At 39.1% G+C, this 16,862-nt stretch overlaps 1 protein-coding gene across 1 annotated transcript in view; it reads left to right on the top strand.

Moving 5' to 3' along the window:
- ENPEP (glutamyl aminopeptidase) overlaps positions 1 to 13,334 on the top strand; it is a 32,320-nt gene extending 18,986 nt beyond the window's left edge. Inside the window, exons 8-20 of the mRNA XM_085222898.1 lie at positions 1,102 to 1,167; positions 3,013 to 3,078; positions 4,254 to 4,405; positions 6,488 to 6,567; positions 6,895 to 7,022; positions 7,193 to 7,248; positions 8,050 to 8,200; positions 8,981 to 9,054; positions 9,155 to 9,256; positions 9,362 to 9,531; positions 10,981 to 11,143; positions 12,099 to 12,177; positions 12,431 to 13,334. Of these exons, the coding sequence (XP_085079024.1) occupies positions 1,102 to 1,167; positions 3,013 to 3,078; positions 4,254 to 4,405; positions 6,488 to 6,567; positions 6,895 to 7,022; positions 7,193 to 7,248; positions 8,050 to 8,200; positions 8,981 to 9,054; positions 9,155 to 9,256; positions 9,362 to 9,531; positions 10,981 to 11,143; positions 12,099 to 12,177; positions 12,431 to 12,580 (1,437 nt within the window). The 3' untranslated portion in view covers positions 12,581 to 13,334. The remainder of the gene's footprint in view (positions 1 to 1,101; positions 1,168 to 3,012; positions 3,079 to 4,253; positions 4,406 to 6,487; positions 6,568 to 6,894; positions 7,023 to 7,192; positions 7,249 to 8,049; positions 8,201 to 8,980; positions 9,055 to 9,154; positions 9,257 to 9,361; positions 9,532 to 10,980; positions 11,144 to 12,098; positions 12,178 to 12,430) is intronic.
- The last annotated feature ends 3,528 nt before the right edge of the window (positions 13,335 to 16,862 follow it).

Genomic DNA, 16,862 nt, shown 5'->3' with positions numbered 1-16,862 from the left:
GGGATGGTCTGTGAGAGATTATATCACATAAGAAGTGGCTGATAGATAAAGCTGCAGATACCCTCCTGCACACACAGAGCCTTATGATCAGAGTTAATCACCAATAGCCTTATGAAAGAACAGATATTCATTAGCGGCTAACTTTCATTCAACCATTTACTGAACACACTGTGTGTCAAATAAAATTAAGTTACTATATCAGAAAAAGTATCATCTACTAATCACCTTGACTTCACAACAATAGCTGGTTCTGAGACATACCTCTTCAGTTACTCTCCTTAGAAAAGTGCAGCCAAGTTTTTATTCTCAGACACATAAAGAAAGGAGACAGGATTTACCAAGAACTCATATGTAGCATTTATGTTTTCATGGGACAACTGGATTTTTAAATCATTCATAGTATTGGGCTTTCAACTGTCCTTTGATTTATTTGAGAAAACGAAAACGCACTAATCCTCAAATCATATTTTGCATTTTAGATTTGTGTTGCATTGCTTCTCACTTTCCTCATTTTTTGCCTACATTGTTCTTTGACCCTCACTGTTTCTTTCCCTCACTGTATTCCCTCTGTTTCTTTCTTCTTTCGAGGTCCTAGTTATTTCTGTGACACCAAAGTCAGTCACTTCTCTGATCCTAGTTCTACCCTGCTTCAGAAACTAAAGCTTTTACATCAGTGATCTGCAAAATTCATTCTGAATATGGAGCTGACATCCACACTATGTGATATCCCCAGACTTGCAGTGTGTTAGTTCCCTACCAGCTGGGCATTCAGTAGAACTCACTTCCTTATTCATGCTGTTGGGCTGGATGGGACTGGCTCCTATTTGAAGTGCAACAGGGAGCCCTAGTTGTACTAACAGGCAGTGTGGTGGGATAGTCACCCCCAGCAGCAGGCATCTGACCACTAAAAGATCCAACTCTGACACGCAGAATCAGTTTTGTGCAGGCAGTGCTGCAAAGGAATGAGATAAAACACACCCTTTGTCAGACGGATAGTTTCTACTTTTGCTTTATAAAATACTCATTCATATGTTGCTTTTCAGGTGAATGTAAATGCAATGTTAAAGCAGCGTGGAATGACCTTCTTCCCTTTCCCCTCAGGGTGCATCAATTCTCAGGATGCTACAAGACTGGATTACACCAGAACTCTTCCAGAAAGGGTGTCAGGTATGATGGCACCAAAACATGCCAGGAAAGCAGCCCTTCCTCATGGGGCAGTAGCAAAGCCATTATTCAAAAAGTGAATATGAAAAATTCTGCTATTAGTGGGAGAAACATTCAGCTTATTTCAGTGCTGAGTGGACAATGTCAAGGTAAAGCTCCACTCTCCTACAAAATAGGAACGCAAACTGCAGGAAGATTTGATAGTCTGCCAATAAGAACCAAAATTTATGACAGCTGATAGTAGAGGAACTTCTTAAACTGTTGGGTTGATCCTATTGTCAGCTAGAATTCCTGCATTCAGCTGTAAAGCATGTCTGCAGCTTTATGTGACTAGCCAACCCCAGCCACCTTTGCAATAAAACTCTTACAGATGTAAGCTGCTCCACGTTCCAAGACTTGATGCTGTAGCACCCAGCCCAAGGAAGCAGAAGCAACTGGGAGTAGAAAAGGAAGACGTTGTCCAGTTCATAGTTTTCTCTCTTGCAGGAAAAAAAATGTGGTGCTACTAAACTACAGAAATTGAAAATAGCATAGAGGAGACCATCCAGAAATAAGGTTATCTGCTCTTTCCACTGAATCAACATTTGATGTCTCTGGAAAGTTACAGTGCAGATTTACCAATTATGCTTTTAGTTCCTCCCCTTCTGGAAAGCACATTTATGAGCAGCTACAGGAAAGTTGTATCTTCCTTGTTTTTTCCTTTCATACATTCAGTCAGGACAGTCCTATGATATAGGAAAACCACCTTGTCCACAAAAGATAAAAGCTTCTTTACTCAGATTCCAAAACACAAAAATAGGTAGCTGCAGCTAACAACGAGACAAACAGCACCATCTACTGACTAAACCTCATGAGATCCAGTTGACAGGGTAGGAAAGCACGCATTAAACTGACAGAAAGGGCACAAGATAGGAACAGTGTTTAAAGCTGGCAGATACAACATTATTTCTTATAATGCTATATTTTTTTTATTCCATTTTCACCACAGCTTAGAGGTGACCAGATTTCTCTGCTTCCACACCTAGTGAAATCTCCTGAAATAGCTTCCCCATTATAACAACCTCTTTCGTTATACAGAAAATTGCAGCAGAGCATGTTGCTATCTATTCAAATGAAATACAAACAACACACGAAAAGTGCTGATTTTCATCATTATGGGATACATAAAAAGGAAGTTTATCAGATGAATATGAATCCATTTAATCATGGTAATACAAGATGGATGTATCAAGCAGCTTTATGCTCTGACAGAAACATCTCTTCAATGAACAACTTTATCTTCCCTAATGTTATTTTTGACTTTGCTGGTTTTCTCCTTGTGATGGATATACTTAAAAAAATTTTTCATAAGATGTGAAGTTCTTGTTTGGAAAATATGTGTAGATATATATGCAGGAGTGTATATATAGATAAATAAATCATAATGTATTATGAGTGATTTAAAGTATTTCAATATTTTCCCACCTACAACATTATCACTAGAAAATGCTTCTTTTTATTTAACAGACTTTTCAGTATTTCTGAGGAACTTTTCCATACTTTCACTTTAGGCAAAGCTAGAAGCAACTGTTTGCCTCCTGTACTCCTGAAATTAAGGCAACACATCTCCTTTTTTAGAACAAACTAAAACATTCCACGGATATTGTACAGGAACTCTGTTGTAGTGAATGATGCCTGTAAAGATGGAGAAATAAACCACTGTACAAATAGCTCAAGGTCTCTCCAGGTTCAGTAAAATGTCACCCACAGATACTCCATGCAACCGATCCTATTTGAATACATGTACTGTTGTCACAGGAGACAAAGAAAGAACTGATAGTATTTTTACAGTCTTCTACCTCCCTTTAGGCATATTTGAAGAACCACCATTTCCAGAATGCCAAGACACAACATTTCTGGGAAGCTCTAGAAATGGTATGTATCCAAACTCTCACTTATACAAGTTTCAGGTCTCACTCTACTGATTTCAATTTCCTAAACATTTTATATTCTATGATTGTTCTGTCAATGAGAGATCATAAGCTAGGCAGCCTCCCAGCATATTACAGCATAACTTATTTCTAGGAACTTTATATTATTTCTTTATTTTTGGCACAAGAGTGTGGGGAGTGGAATAAGAAAAAAAGAAAAGAGGTCTTGTTAACAAACAGCCTGCTTCTGAAACATCCCTCCTGCATTTCAAACTCATTTGATGGTGAAAACACTCCTCATTCACCACACACACACAGCAACCTCAGTCATCTCTAACCAGATTCATGTGTTTGAAAGCTCTCAATACTGTAAATCATCAACTAATTTTGGTGCTTGTCTCCATCTCTATTTTCCAATTCTCAGCAGGCTTGTTCTGTGCCACACCACTTTCTGATCTTTCCCTTTCTTTACTGCTGACCTGTTTCTTTCTATCTCATTATCCCCTAGAAGCCTACCTACATAACCAGGTTCTTCCCTAATGCTATCTCCTTTCCTTTCCTTCCTTCAGGGTGGATACACATCCAACCCAAGTTGCACTTGTGTCCCCTTTCTAGTTCCCTTTTTCTTCTTGATCTCATGCTTCTTCCTACTCAACTACACGCTCTCTCTGATTTTCTGCATCTTCACATCACCAAGTTTATCTAAAAAAGGATGCAGAGCATAATCCTTTCCTCACACTCAGCAGTCTGAGGAGGCAGAAACAACTTTCTCCAGCTCTAGCCTTTTGAATAGAAGTTCTTGGTCCACAGAACAGACTAATCTTACATTAGTTTAGCTGCTGGTGATAACAGCAGCTGCCCATTCACACTTGAAACAAAGCACACTGCAATGCAACTTCTAGCTTTAAGAAGTCTTTTTATGTCCTTCCTATCCTGTTCTATTACTTTAAAAAAAAAAAAGAGAGAGAGCAGCTTATAAGGCCCCCCCCCAAAGAGCCCTCAGTATTTCTTGCCCATGTTACCAGCCAGTCTCCTTCCTACATACTTCTCATTTCTTCTGTCTGAGTTCAAGTTTCTAGATAATTCTTTCTATTAGAGATTGTTTTTTGTTGTTGTTTTTCTTTTTCTCTTTGGCCTGAGTTTGCTTTTTGCCCTGCAACCTTCTCCTATCATTCACAGGCAAGTAATAAACCTGTGAGCGAAGTCATGGACACGTGGACAAGGCAGATGGGCTACCCTGTTTTGGAGATGGGAAGTAATTCAGTACTCATACAGAAACGTTTTCTCTTGGATCCCAATGCAGATGCTTCGTATCCTCCTTCTGACCTCGGGTAAGACCCTACTGTAAATACCTGTCCAAAATACCCTCTTATATACAAATAGGCAGCACTACGCTCCTTCTTGGCAAATTTAGTGCTTTTTTTTTTTTCTTTTTTTTTTTTTTTAATAGCAGAGACAAGCCACTTAGTGTCTGGATGCAGGGTTTTGATTTAAGCAGTGAAAACTATTAAGTCTTGTATATGCTTTATCCTCTGAAAATTTCAGGTCTGGTATCCTGATCTGCCTGCTTGTTTCAAGCTTGTTTGGCTTGAAAGAGTCCTCCCCTGAATGCTGATACTCAAAAGAAAAAGAAGTTTGAAATCCTGTGCTCTTAAAATAGTGCTACTGGGCAAATATGTAACTGCAGCATAGCACATCAGGAACGCACATAGCACACCCCTCAACATGTGGGAGAACACAGCTATTATATCTGATGCTCGGAAAAAGCATTTCCATGTGCAATCCCAAGACTATATAATGAAAACTAAATAAAATCCCTCCCCTATTAAATGCATTTCCAAGCCATTTTAAAAAAACAATCTTTTACATGCTTTCTCTTGAGGAAACTCAATACTGAGGCTTCTGGTCGAACAATAACGTCTCTAAATTCTATTGCAATAAGCTACATAAGAGGACTCGTAAAAACTCAACGAGTATAAGTCCCTTTCAATATATATATATTATATATATTTTTAGAAGATACAAAAGAATAGCTGATGTTTCTTCATGGAGACAACAGGGCATACAATTACCTTCATTTTGGTATTTCCTGAAAATTAACGACTGATCATTTAATACACAGTTGTAAACAAGTTTTCCTGTTATAGCACTTGTCACCAAGGTGTTTATATAAAAGAAAAATCTCCCTGGGTTGGACTGTAATATGCTAACATGGATGCTAACAGCAGATGACTACCCAAAAGGGCTTAATAATTTTAGCAGCACTATGTAGGTGGTTGTACAAGTATGCTCTCAACATGCTCTGCCATCCTCTTCCCCTGACTGCCCCTTCACAGTCTTGGTCAGGCTGTGCTGTGGCTCTCTTACAGCCCTAGTGTCTAAGCTTCAAACTATTCTTAACGCATTTGGACATGGGGCACAGCCCAGACTGAGAAGCCACTGTAGCTACTCACGGATGTGAAGAGTAAGAAGTAAGGTCACATTTGGTATTTCAGTTTTCTCTTCTGTAAAAAAAGGTTTAATAACACTTAACCACTTGTTAATAACACTTAGCCACTTGTTTCAAGTGAGCACTGTGAAGATTAACTGGTGTCTGCGCGGAGCCCTGGACATATTAACACTGACATGAGTCATCCATGTACAATCATCTTTTACTAAATTAATTGCTGTGCTCCTTGTTAGATTATTATGTGACATGACATGAAGATGCTACTTAAAAGAGCTGAACGTTCCAGTGTTATGATAATAAGCTACACAGCATAGCACACCAGAAATTCATCTGCACAATCTCTGATTATGGGTAATTACCCTCTCCAGCATAGTCACCAAGAGGGGAAGGCTGTATTCAGAAAGATATGGCCTTAACACTTATACTGATTTCCTTTAAAAAATAAAAAAAAAAGAGGATTCTCTGTAGGCACATAATCAACAAAGTACCGTAGTAACTTAGACTAACACATCAACATTGGATTCTGGGCAAAACCATACTCTATTCCCTTTCTCAGCCCACCAGATGCATTTTGAGAACTTTCTATAAATACAAAATATAAGAGAAGCTATTTTCATTCTCCATCTCTAGAACATGAACGCACTCAGACATTTCACGCTTTTTATTTTGCTTTTCAGGGAATATAACTGCCCCAATCATACCACAGCAATGTCTGACATTTTGTTCTCTGAATAGAGTATCACAGTACAGAAATGTCTTTATAACATAGACAACAGCTATTGGTAAAATGCCAGAGAGGGTGAGTTATGAGGGATATTTGGTAGATGAATACATGCACAAACACACAGTTGCTTCATAAAACATGATGTACACATTTAGCCCAATAAAAGCATACACTGGAGTCTTATTTTTAGTATTTGATTTCAAATATAATCTGATTCTCTTTCCCTTTAAATAATTTCAGTTACAAATGGAATATACCAGTGAAATGGGGACTGGGAAATTCAACAAATTACACAGTCTACAACACCTCTGATTCTGCAGGTAAACTTCCTCGACTCTTTCATGAGTAATAAATAGACAAAGATTTTCAGTATCCTTCTTCAGTCTAATCACAGAGGTCTCCATTTTAAATTTAACAAACCAGCTGTCCCAATGTAACTCACCATTTTAACACAAGTGTCGATATCCAGTTCATAATGCCCATACTAACTAATGTTTACTCAAAGCCATTTAAAAAAATAAAAATAAAAATAAAAAATTGAGGCTTAGATCTTATTTTGATATTCATTAAAATCAAATATTACTTTGGGAATCAAGGTGTCTCCAGTGAGTTCTGGATGCACCAACTAATCACTGTTTGTTTTTCAGGAATTACAATAACATCACCTGCTAATCCCTTTCTGAACATTAATCCAGACCACATTGGATTCTATCGTGTCAATTATGATAGCCAAAATTGGGACACATTAGCAGATCTTCTGGTCAACAACCATGAAGTGAGTGTCACAGTATTAATCTACCTGGTTGATCTCTAACAGATGTTTATAAAGGCAGGTTGTTTGGTGGGTTTTTTGTTTGTTTGTTTTTTGTTTTTTGTTTTTTGCTTTTTTTTTTTCCTGCAAATAATCCATGTATTCTTGATGACTCCCATCCTCTTTTTGTACAGACTTTTTCAGTTGCTGACCGTGCTGGGATTTTGGATGACGCCTTTTCCTTAGCAAGGTAAACTAATTCCCTGCAGAGTTCAACAGAAGTTTTTCACTTTCCATTTTCTATTAACTAGAATTGACTCCAGTGACCAAAAGAAAATTTCTGAATTTGTCTTGTTTTTCACCTTATGTTGCCCTTTCAAAGGAGCAAATAAGAGTATGTATTGGTAACTTGAAGTATCAACATAGTCAAGAGAAATGCTCCCCCTCTGCTTGGTGGAGGAAAAAAAAAACCTCTTTAGTTGCAGAGGTTTTAGAAAGGGGTACTTTTATCACGTAGGAACCAATGATAGAAGTACTTCAGAAGAAGTTATGCATTAAGAAAATGAGAGGTAATGCCTACAATGCCTACAGCATGGCATTAGGAAGTTACCACAACCTCAGCTATCTTCCTTAGAAATGTGTTTGGAAACTCCTAGCTCTTGTACCCAGACTCACTGATGTAGTTAACCTTAGGTGAGCTCGGTAACGACCCCTAAGTCTGAAGTTTCTCAATGCTTCAGGACGTCTATAGAACTAGCGGTTTCTTTTGTATGACTGGAGTTAGAGTAGTCAGTTCTGGGAGCTCTGGGCCCCTGCATAATATGGGCAACTTCCTCATTACAGCAAGAGCTCCTGCAATTAGACATTGACCAAAAGTGATTTTCAGTGGTGTCTTTGGAAAACACCTCCCAGATTCCATTCCAGACTATTTTTCACCTCCTAAAATTTATTATTTCAGACCTTCTAAAGTGAGTAGTGTTCCAGTACCTTTAAAGAAGCAAGTTCTCCAAATCCATCAAAATAACAGAAGTTCTGTTTTCTCCCTTTTCAGAGCTGGACTTGTGAATTACTCTGTTCCCCTGGAGCTCACAAAATACCTAATAAATGAAACAGATTATTTGCCTTGGCACAGAGCTATATCAGCTGTGACTTACATCGCAGACATGCTTGAAGACGATACGGATCTCTACCCCCGGTTACAGGTGATGAAGCAAAAATATATTCCTGCATCCTGGGATTAATGCATCTGACAGTTGAGAATCTGTAACGGCAATAATATTGAAGTTCGATTGATTTTCAGTGTTGCTGTCAGTGTTGCTGAGCTATCAGTAATTAGTTTTTGTTACTGTACTCTTAAATAAATGCTGAAAACTGCTTAACACTGATTTCTGAATTACCTGAACTGCCAGTTCAGGTCTATGCATTTGGAGGAAATAAATTATGCCTGCTTATTCTTATAATCAATCACCATAAGTCACTGTACAGAAACTTGTTTGTCAAGGCTGTCCTGCATACAACAAATAAGTATGTACAGGGCAGCAAGAGCTCTGACACCCGTCCTCAGCACGAAGGATGACTGTATCTCAACATGGCAGTCAGAAGATTTGACAGTTGACCTGAAGCTGAACATGATGTAATGGTCACTAAAATAACTACGTCCTCAAGACAAGATTACCCTTGGGAAAAAGTTATGGCAGTGTGCCATTGCTATACCCTGGCTTTCATTTTGGGGCAAAGACAAAGCTGGAGAGAAGCAGGCTGACTTTTGTTCTACCTGCATATCAGTGTTGCAAGAAAAAATGCATGAACGTGTTCAGATTTGACATGTCATGGTGAGCTGAAAAGATCATGTGTGTGTTTGTATCCCTTTTCATTTAAGATATGGTAGTTCTTGGAAAATGAAAGGGAATAAATTATAAATATAAATATACTGCCATTTAATGAAACCTATGCAAATAACCATCTCTCTTTTTCTACCTCAGGAATATTTTCGCTATCTGGTAAAACCCATTGTGAATAAACTGAACTGGAGTGATTCTGGAAGCCATTTGGACAGGTTGAACAATATTTTTACTTTTTTTAATCATATTATTGATGGATTCAAGGAGTGCTAAGCAGAAGGGAAATCTTTCTATCTCTTCCCCTCTCTTTTAAAGGCTACTTCGTGCATCTGTTCTTGACTTTGCATGCAGTATGAATGATGCAGAATCTCTTAACAGTGCTTCTCAACAATTTGAGCAATGGCTACAAGGACAAACGTGAGTTCTCATGGGTCCTGGCAAAGGACACTGCCTGTGACTTGGTCACAAATCTCCAGCAGGAAAAGAGGGAAGAATATTAAAATACTTTTTTTGTTATTCTAGCATTGCTGTAAATCTCAGACTCCTGGTATACCGCTATGGGATGCAGAATTCAGGCAATGAGTCATCATGGAATTACATGTTCAAGACATACCAGGAAACTTTGTTAGCACAAGAAAAAGAAAAACTCCTGTATGGCCTGGCATCAGTGATGAACATCACCCTTTGGACAGGTGATTTCAATGCACAAGGATCATTCTTTCCCTAGAGCTGAACTATTCACTGTTTTCTCTTTCATTTCTCCTCTTTGCTGTGCATTTTTGTCAGATTACAGCGTGCAGAACGCAACACATTCTCAAGAATCATTATTTAACACCCAGCTCTGAGACAGCATTATAGTAAAAAAATCCTTGATACATTAGTGAACAGATATTGTACACATGGTAGTTTCTGCAAAAGATCAACAGCCTTCAGCTTTTCCAACAATGCCCTGTGTAATTTTAGCTACCTAATAGTGAGGCATCAGGAGAAAATTCTTCTTCTACATTTCCTCTATAATCAGAAAAGAAAGACATGACTTCCAGAGCACTGTTCATCCCAGACCAGGAACAGGAACCCATCAATGGGAAAAATTGCATTCAGCAGTCAGGAATCTGGATACTGTACTGTTCTGTGCAGCTGTCAGACCAGGTGAGCATCTCCCCAGGCTGCCACTCTGCCGGGATGCAGCAGTTCCTTTAAGTGTATCTCACACTTTGGCATGTGGCTGTACCATAGAGCAGAGCTGCTGGCAAATGTCCTCACTGGAGCCATTTACCTCCTTGTTGGAGCCTTGTTTAAATATCACAAAATGGAACGGTCTGCTTGAAGGAGTTCCAAGTCCAGACAAGATGGAATAAGGAAATATAGGAGATACGGGAAGAGTAAATATAAAAGATAATTAGAATAGTGGTAGTAGGCAACTCTATTCATAATTTTTGTAGCCATAACAGCCATAACCTAAAGCCATTTGATAACTAATCACTATCAGGATGAGGACATAAATTAATAATCTAGATCAACCTAAATTTGCAGAAAATAAAGAATTACTTCTAAATTAGGGAGAATGTATCTATTAATTTACTATTAAAACAATTAAGGAGGGAAAAAGAGCAAACAAGTTGAGAAAATTGTTACTGTCACTAGCATATAGGAAAGAAAGAGCCTTAATCCCTGCACATGACAGCCGAAGGGTGATCTTCTACAGCTGCTGCTGTGAAGCTAAGACCATGCTCCTCATTGCCCTGCACACGTGCATGATAAGTGTCCCCCCCCTCTGCCAGTCAAAATCATTTCTGCTGTGAGTGGGAGAATAACTGAAGCACATGCAGACATTCTGTGCCCAAATTAATTCATTTGTGTGAATAAGGATTTCAGGAACAGAGCAACAGCCCAGATTTCAGCATAAGCATGTGTCATCATGGCCCTTTAAGATCTTTATAGCCTGGACCACTACTTCCTGATGTTTAGATGGGTTGCTGACTGCTCCAACTTTGTTTTCACTGCATGATTAAAATATTGAAATACTACTGTCTTTTAGGTATTTCGAAGAAACTTGGCATGCATAAGCTCTGCTTCTTTTCTCAAGAGATGTCTAATTATTCAGGTTTCTATTATCTCTTGATACAGTTTTCAACAGATAGATTCTTATGGGATTTCTCTTAGGTATCTGAAATACGTCTACAACTCCAGCCTCATCAAAAGCCAAGATGTGTTCACAGTTGTGAGATACATTTCCTATAACACCTATGGAAAAACAATGGCCTGGGACTGGATTCGTCTTAACTGGGAATACTTAGTTGACAGGTATGCTAAGGATCTCATTTGGAATTTCAGATCTACATCCACCTGTGTATTCTCATATGTTCTTTACATTTTCACTACATAGCTATAATCATTACTTTTTTTTTTTTTTTCTGGAAAGGTAAAGTTTGTGATCATTCTATAATTTCCATAAAAGCAAACAGTTCAAACAGTTCTTATAGTCAGCCTCTTTGTATTATGGAAACAAAAAGCATATTCAACACAATCATGGCCATCTGCTATGAAAAAATATTTTGCCGCTAACTTAAAAAACATTCTTTCCCTAAATGACCACTACCAAGAAACTGTGATTTAAAAAGTATAAAAAGTTCTACCAGTGTGTAGAAATCTTGCAATTGGATGGCAATACTCTGCAATAGTAGAGTTTTCTTTTTATAGATTTCATAACAATAAGATGGCGCACAGAGAGATAATATTATAATTCCTTCTGCTGGTGACAGTAACCAGCATAGGTGAAGATGAGCAGCTGAATTAAGAGTACACCGTTTAGTTTTGCTCTTCTCTCTCCTTCCTTCCCCTTTTAAGCAATGTGTGAAGGCACAAAAGCCGAACATACCTGACAGTCTAGAGCTGTGGACGAGACTGCATTTCTGTTGCTCAGCAGTTTGGTTCCAAAACAGCAGGAAGTCCTGGGAGGGAAAAAAAGTCTTTAAACACATCATTTCCAATGTGAAACAATAAGCTATTGGCTGTAAAATTAAAAAGCAAAACAAAATAAAACAAATAGAAAAGATCATTCCATTAGTAGGCATATTTTAGAACAGTATAGATATTCTGTAGGAGCACTATCTTTCAAGTATTTCCAAAAGCACCAAAATCTGAGTGCATGTTCTGTTGTACTGCATTTAGAGGTTTAAGCTTCAGATAACTAGTTGTGCCCTTTATTTTGAACAGTTTTGCATCAAATGTTGTTTGATGTTTTGTTTTGTTTTCCAAGATTCACTATCAATGATAGAACCCTTGGTCGCATAGTAACTATCAGCCAAAACTTCAACACTGACCTCCAGCTTTGGCAGGTACTGTGCCAGCATTTCTCTTGGTTTTATGTCAGCATATTTTGAAATCTACTGGTTGGAAAGCTTAACTTGTTTTTTTATTCACCAAGTGTGTATAGCAGCATGAATTACTGTAAAACTATTCCAGTACTACAGGTAGAACTTTAATATTTCACTTAGTCAAAATTGCACTTATCTGGTCCCTGTAAAAACCTACTTGCCCAACACTAATGTTATTTTTTTCATGTCAGTTCTTTCTCTGTCTCTTTTCTAGATGGAAAATTTCTTTGAGAAATATCCTAATGCTGGGGCAGGAGAATCGCCCAGGAGTCAGTCAATTGAGCAGGTGAAGAACAATATTCAGTGGCTGAAAGAAAACAAGGAGGAGATACGAGTGTGGCTAGAGACATGGACAGGCCCTTGAAGTCTTTGTTAAAAACATCAGGCACTCACTCTGGGCATGCAGATCCTCAGATATTTAGCAATGTGGATTTCTCAACTAGGCAACTTAGAGGACCAAGGTCTAATATTTTTTCTACAGACACCTAGGAGACTAGTGCCAGAGCAATGTTTGTGTAGCTGCTCATCCTGGATCCTGCCAGTGCTTGTGAACATGAATAGCTTTATATTTTGAGATATTAATTTCCCTGAACAAAATATTTCAAGTTATTCAAGTCAGAAGTGATGGCAGAATTGGGGTCCTTGCTGATCAAGCTAGTCTCAGATCTTCCATGAACCACTCTGAAAATCTACTTCTTGGTTCATACAGAAGTATACTTACTACACTCAGGGATTCCTTTCCAAGTGCACCTTGTGGGACCTTTGGGTATTAAGCAGCAATATTAACTTTGTCTGAAAATCCTCCTCTATATTTATATTCATAAAAATTTTACATTTGAAATTTAGCTCTGCATTCTTATACTACAGAAAGGCCAGTTAAGCTTCCTTCTGCACTGATTTTGGAAGTTTAACTGCAGGTACACAAGTGATCAATATTATCGGCTTCTTTTTCAATGTTATCAGGTGAGATTCTGTAGCTTAGGGAAGTAGTTGTCTCCAGTTATTTTTGTCTTATTTCTAAGTCTTGTCAAAAGAAGAACTTATGGCAGCCGTTACTGTAAACAAGACAGATGGTACTTTGTCTCTTTTCTTAAGGAAAAATAAAATTTAAAAATCTACCTGAAAATTCGCCTTTTTCTAATAAAGGGAAAAGCATGCAGAAAAGCAACTATTTCATAGCCCAGCTATATGGTACATACAGCTGTAGTGACTTTAAAGGGGGGAAAATTTATTATCGTCTCTTAAGAACTACAAAAACGCAGCAAAATGAGGTAGAGGGAGCAATGCAGTCCACTGCAGAAGCAGAGAAAGCAAATAAATGATTCTCCATTCCCAGTCCCTCTGTCACTGCTAGACTGAAGAAGGCACTGGGGCATCTCTGCCTGCCTGCCTTAGGTTGTGTTCTGACACGTCACAGATAGCACACATCAGCATCAGCACCATCCTCATAGCCTTCTTCCCTGCTCTTCTGAGTGGAAAGGAGCAGCAGGAGTGAGTCAGCTTGAGCTGGCCCCTGTCTGACTGCCCTGGGAGCAGGACTGTAAGCATCTTCCCTTAGGTACATCTCAGAGAGGTGAGGCACAACTGTCTGGAAACTACAGAGGGATGGGATGATAGAAGCATGGAATAACATTCGTCTTTCCTTCATCCATTCCAAGGGATAGCATTGAAGAGATGGCTCTAATGTACAGAAATTCTGGGGTACAGAGAAGCATATATAGGCCCGGATGGAAAGACTTTACCCCACTCCTCCAGGAGATTTCAGGCTGGTAAAAATTTGGGCCTCTCTCAAGATATCCAAATAGCTATGACAAGCCCAGACAGACCTGGTGACCAAGCCAGTCATTCCGTGAAAGGAAAATGTCAGCAGCCATTTATGTCATGTAAACAAAACATGACAGGGTGTTGACTAACAGTGGTAACAACTTAATGTAGATGCCAGCCTCTCTTCAAGGCAAAGAGTCAGCAAAGAGCCAAGCAATTTCTTCCAGCTTTCCTTACCACTCACTCTGACACGCAGAGAACTGTGAGAGTGAAGCAGCTACCCAGATGCAAGCCACCAGCAGATCAGGATGTGGGGAGAGGGCTGGCCCTGTTCAGCTGCCTGCTCAGGAAGAGATATGGCAATTCACCTTCATTGTTTCCTTCTTTCAGGGAGTGAATTGAAAGAACAGAGGGCACCTGTCTTGGTTTCAAGGTCACAAACTGGCTTGGTTGCCCCACATTGTAATACTATCAGCATGTTGTAATGTTGTGACTCTATGATCAGCTAACACAAATTTCTTTTGTACTACCAGTGCTGTATGCTCTGACTGAAGGTTTTTAACTCCACCCAAGCATGACGTGTAACAATACAGAACTGAGATGAAGATGCTCAAGCACATAGATCAGTGGTTTCCCCTTTAAGAAAAGACAGTGAAATTTGGCAGAAATGACTGATCCTACAGCCTTTCCTATGCTTCTGCTACAATTCACTATAGGAAGAAATGTATGAGATACTGTGGGAATTAGGTAAGATTAAATAGTTACTTCCAGAGATTTCTATCCTTTGTTATATGTAGATCCTGCTACCACGGAGGGGAATCAAGATTGCCAACCTTGTTAGCTACAGTAGGAAGCTGTCATCGGGGAAAGCAATCAGGAAGATTTACTACGGTGTTGGAAAGCTCTAGCAAAAGCAACCTTCAAGCAAATCCCACAGACATACCACTGGGCACATATTGGCAGTATTATGTATCACTGTTGTAGAAAAAAAAAAAAAAAAAAAAGTCAATTGGAGAGAGAGACAGAAAAATATCACCAAGGTAAAGTGGGAGGAGGGAGCTGAGGACAAGCCCAGCAAGTACTGGGCATGTGACCTTGCAGTGTTGAAAGGAAGAAGGGGATTTGAAGTAGCCAACTAAGCAATGGCCTCCCTCTTTAAAGTCCTGCTCTGCTCAAGAAAACAAGAGGACCCTGTGCAGTGTTGGTGTCTGACTGGTACTGGATCAGAGAGATGTTAGGCAAGTACTTGGGTGCTTTTGATATTATAGAAAGGTTTGTTGGATGTCTGCACTGATCTTAAGTGGGTAGGTGAATGTGGAAGTAAATCCAAAAGCCCCAAAAGAAGGCTGCTTTTATAGCAGGATAAAGATCCTGTCAATTTTAAATAATGTTCTCTAGATTATGCAGTGTTCTTGCTACCTCTAAATAGTTCATGGAGAATGTTCTGTATGGCATGTGTCTCTTTCAGACTGTTTGTCCTAGATGGATAACAAATCTGGTACATGCTAAATCTTTCGGTCAGGAACTAGTGCATTTACAAATGGTCTGTGATAAGCTTAAGAACGCCAATTTGAAACTGAATCCAAAGAAATGTGAACTGTTTTAAAAAGAGATAATTTTCCCATGGTCATTCGATCAGCAAGGAAGGAATTTCCACTGATAAAGTCAAGTGAGGAGTGCAGAACTGGCTGGCCCCTTCAACTCACAAAGCTTTTGGAGGCTCTGCTGCTCTTATGTCCCAGAGTGAAAACTATTGCATACAGAGAAGTAGAGAAATGCTTTGAGTAACCTAAGTGCAATGTGAAGTTTAAGAAGGGCCACTGTTGTTGTGACTGTTCCAGTGTTGCCTTACACCAGCCTTACAAATCTTTTTCATATCAGCCACAGCTGCGTATCCTATAAAGCCCATGGCCTCAAGAGACCATAAACTTGATAGGCACATGAAAATGCTTTATCTTGATGATTCAGGTAAAGAAATAACTTAAACCCCACAGAATTATATTACCTCACAGAAGAAAACACAAAATGATTAGCAACGATGAAAATTCCATGAGGTCTACAACTCCTCAGCTGAGCCAGTTTCTAAAACAGCAGTTAAGATCTCTACCATGTATTCAGACATAAAGAAATACCATATACCTATGTCTCACTGTTGAAATAGGTCATTATTAGTAAATATCCCCACAGTCATCCCACAGTGATCAGAGCTATTTCCTACCTATCCCCATTTTGAGTGATGGCATCTTTCAGCAGCTTTAAGGATTTAAGATGAAAATCAGTTTGTGATGTGTACAGGAGAGACCAGCCCAGCAGGGTCAGAAGGATGGGGTCTCACACCACTGCTATCAGCGGCAATACTATACTTCCAGGCTGACTTCATCTTGTGCTGTGTGTGCCCACTATGAAAGTTTGTCAAACAAGGCTGTGCTTGCTTCCCCTAGTACTTAGCCAGAAGCCAGCTGACATGGAGGTATCCCAATTTCACACTCACATTTACAGCAGCTGAATGTACACTTGTGCATGGAAAACTGGTTCAGGAAGATAGAGCTAGATCAGACGAAGGAAGTGTCCTCCATCTCCATGAGCTCACAGGCTCATGTGGGTGCCCAAATGTCTGAACATTTCCAAGATGTGCTCTGGAAAAAAATACAAATCTATTTACAAGAACACCTGAAATGCATTTGATTCAGATAAATCTGAGAGGTTTTGTATTTCTGGAGTATATTATAAGTTGTGGGTGAGGAACAAATCCTGAAAAACAAAGCCATGACATACTATCTGAGAGATCCTACTCTTAAGTAGTTGTTCTAGTAATCCCTCACACACAGAAAACCTTTCCATTTCAACTCTCTCTTCTTCATACACTGATGTCCAGGGATTGC

The sequence above is a fragment of the Meleagris gallopavo genome, chromosome 4, assembly GCF_905368555.1.
Source record: "Meleagris gallopavo chromosome 4, MGAL_WU_HG_1.1, whole genome shotgun sequence".
In the NCBI taxonomy this organism is placed as follows: domain Eukaryota; kingdom Metazoa; phylum Chordata; class Aves; order Galliformes; family Phasianidae; genus Meleagris; species Meleagris gallopavo.
The sequence above is the reverse complement of the archived record's forward strand: the minus strand, read 5'-3'. Positions and strand labels throughout refer to the sequence as shown.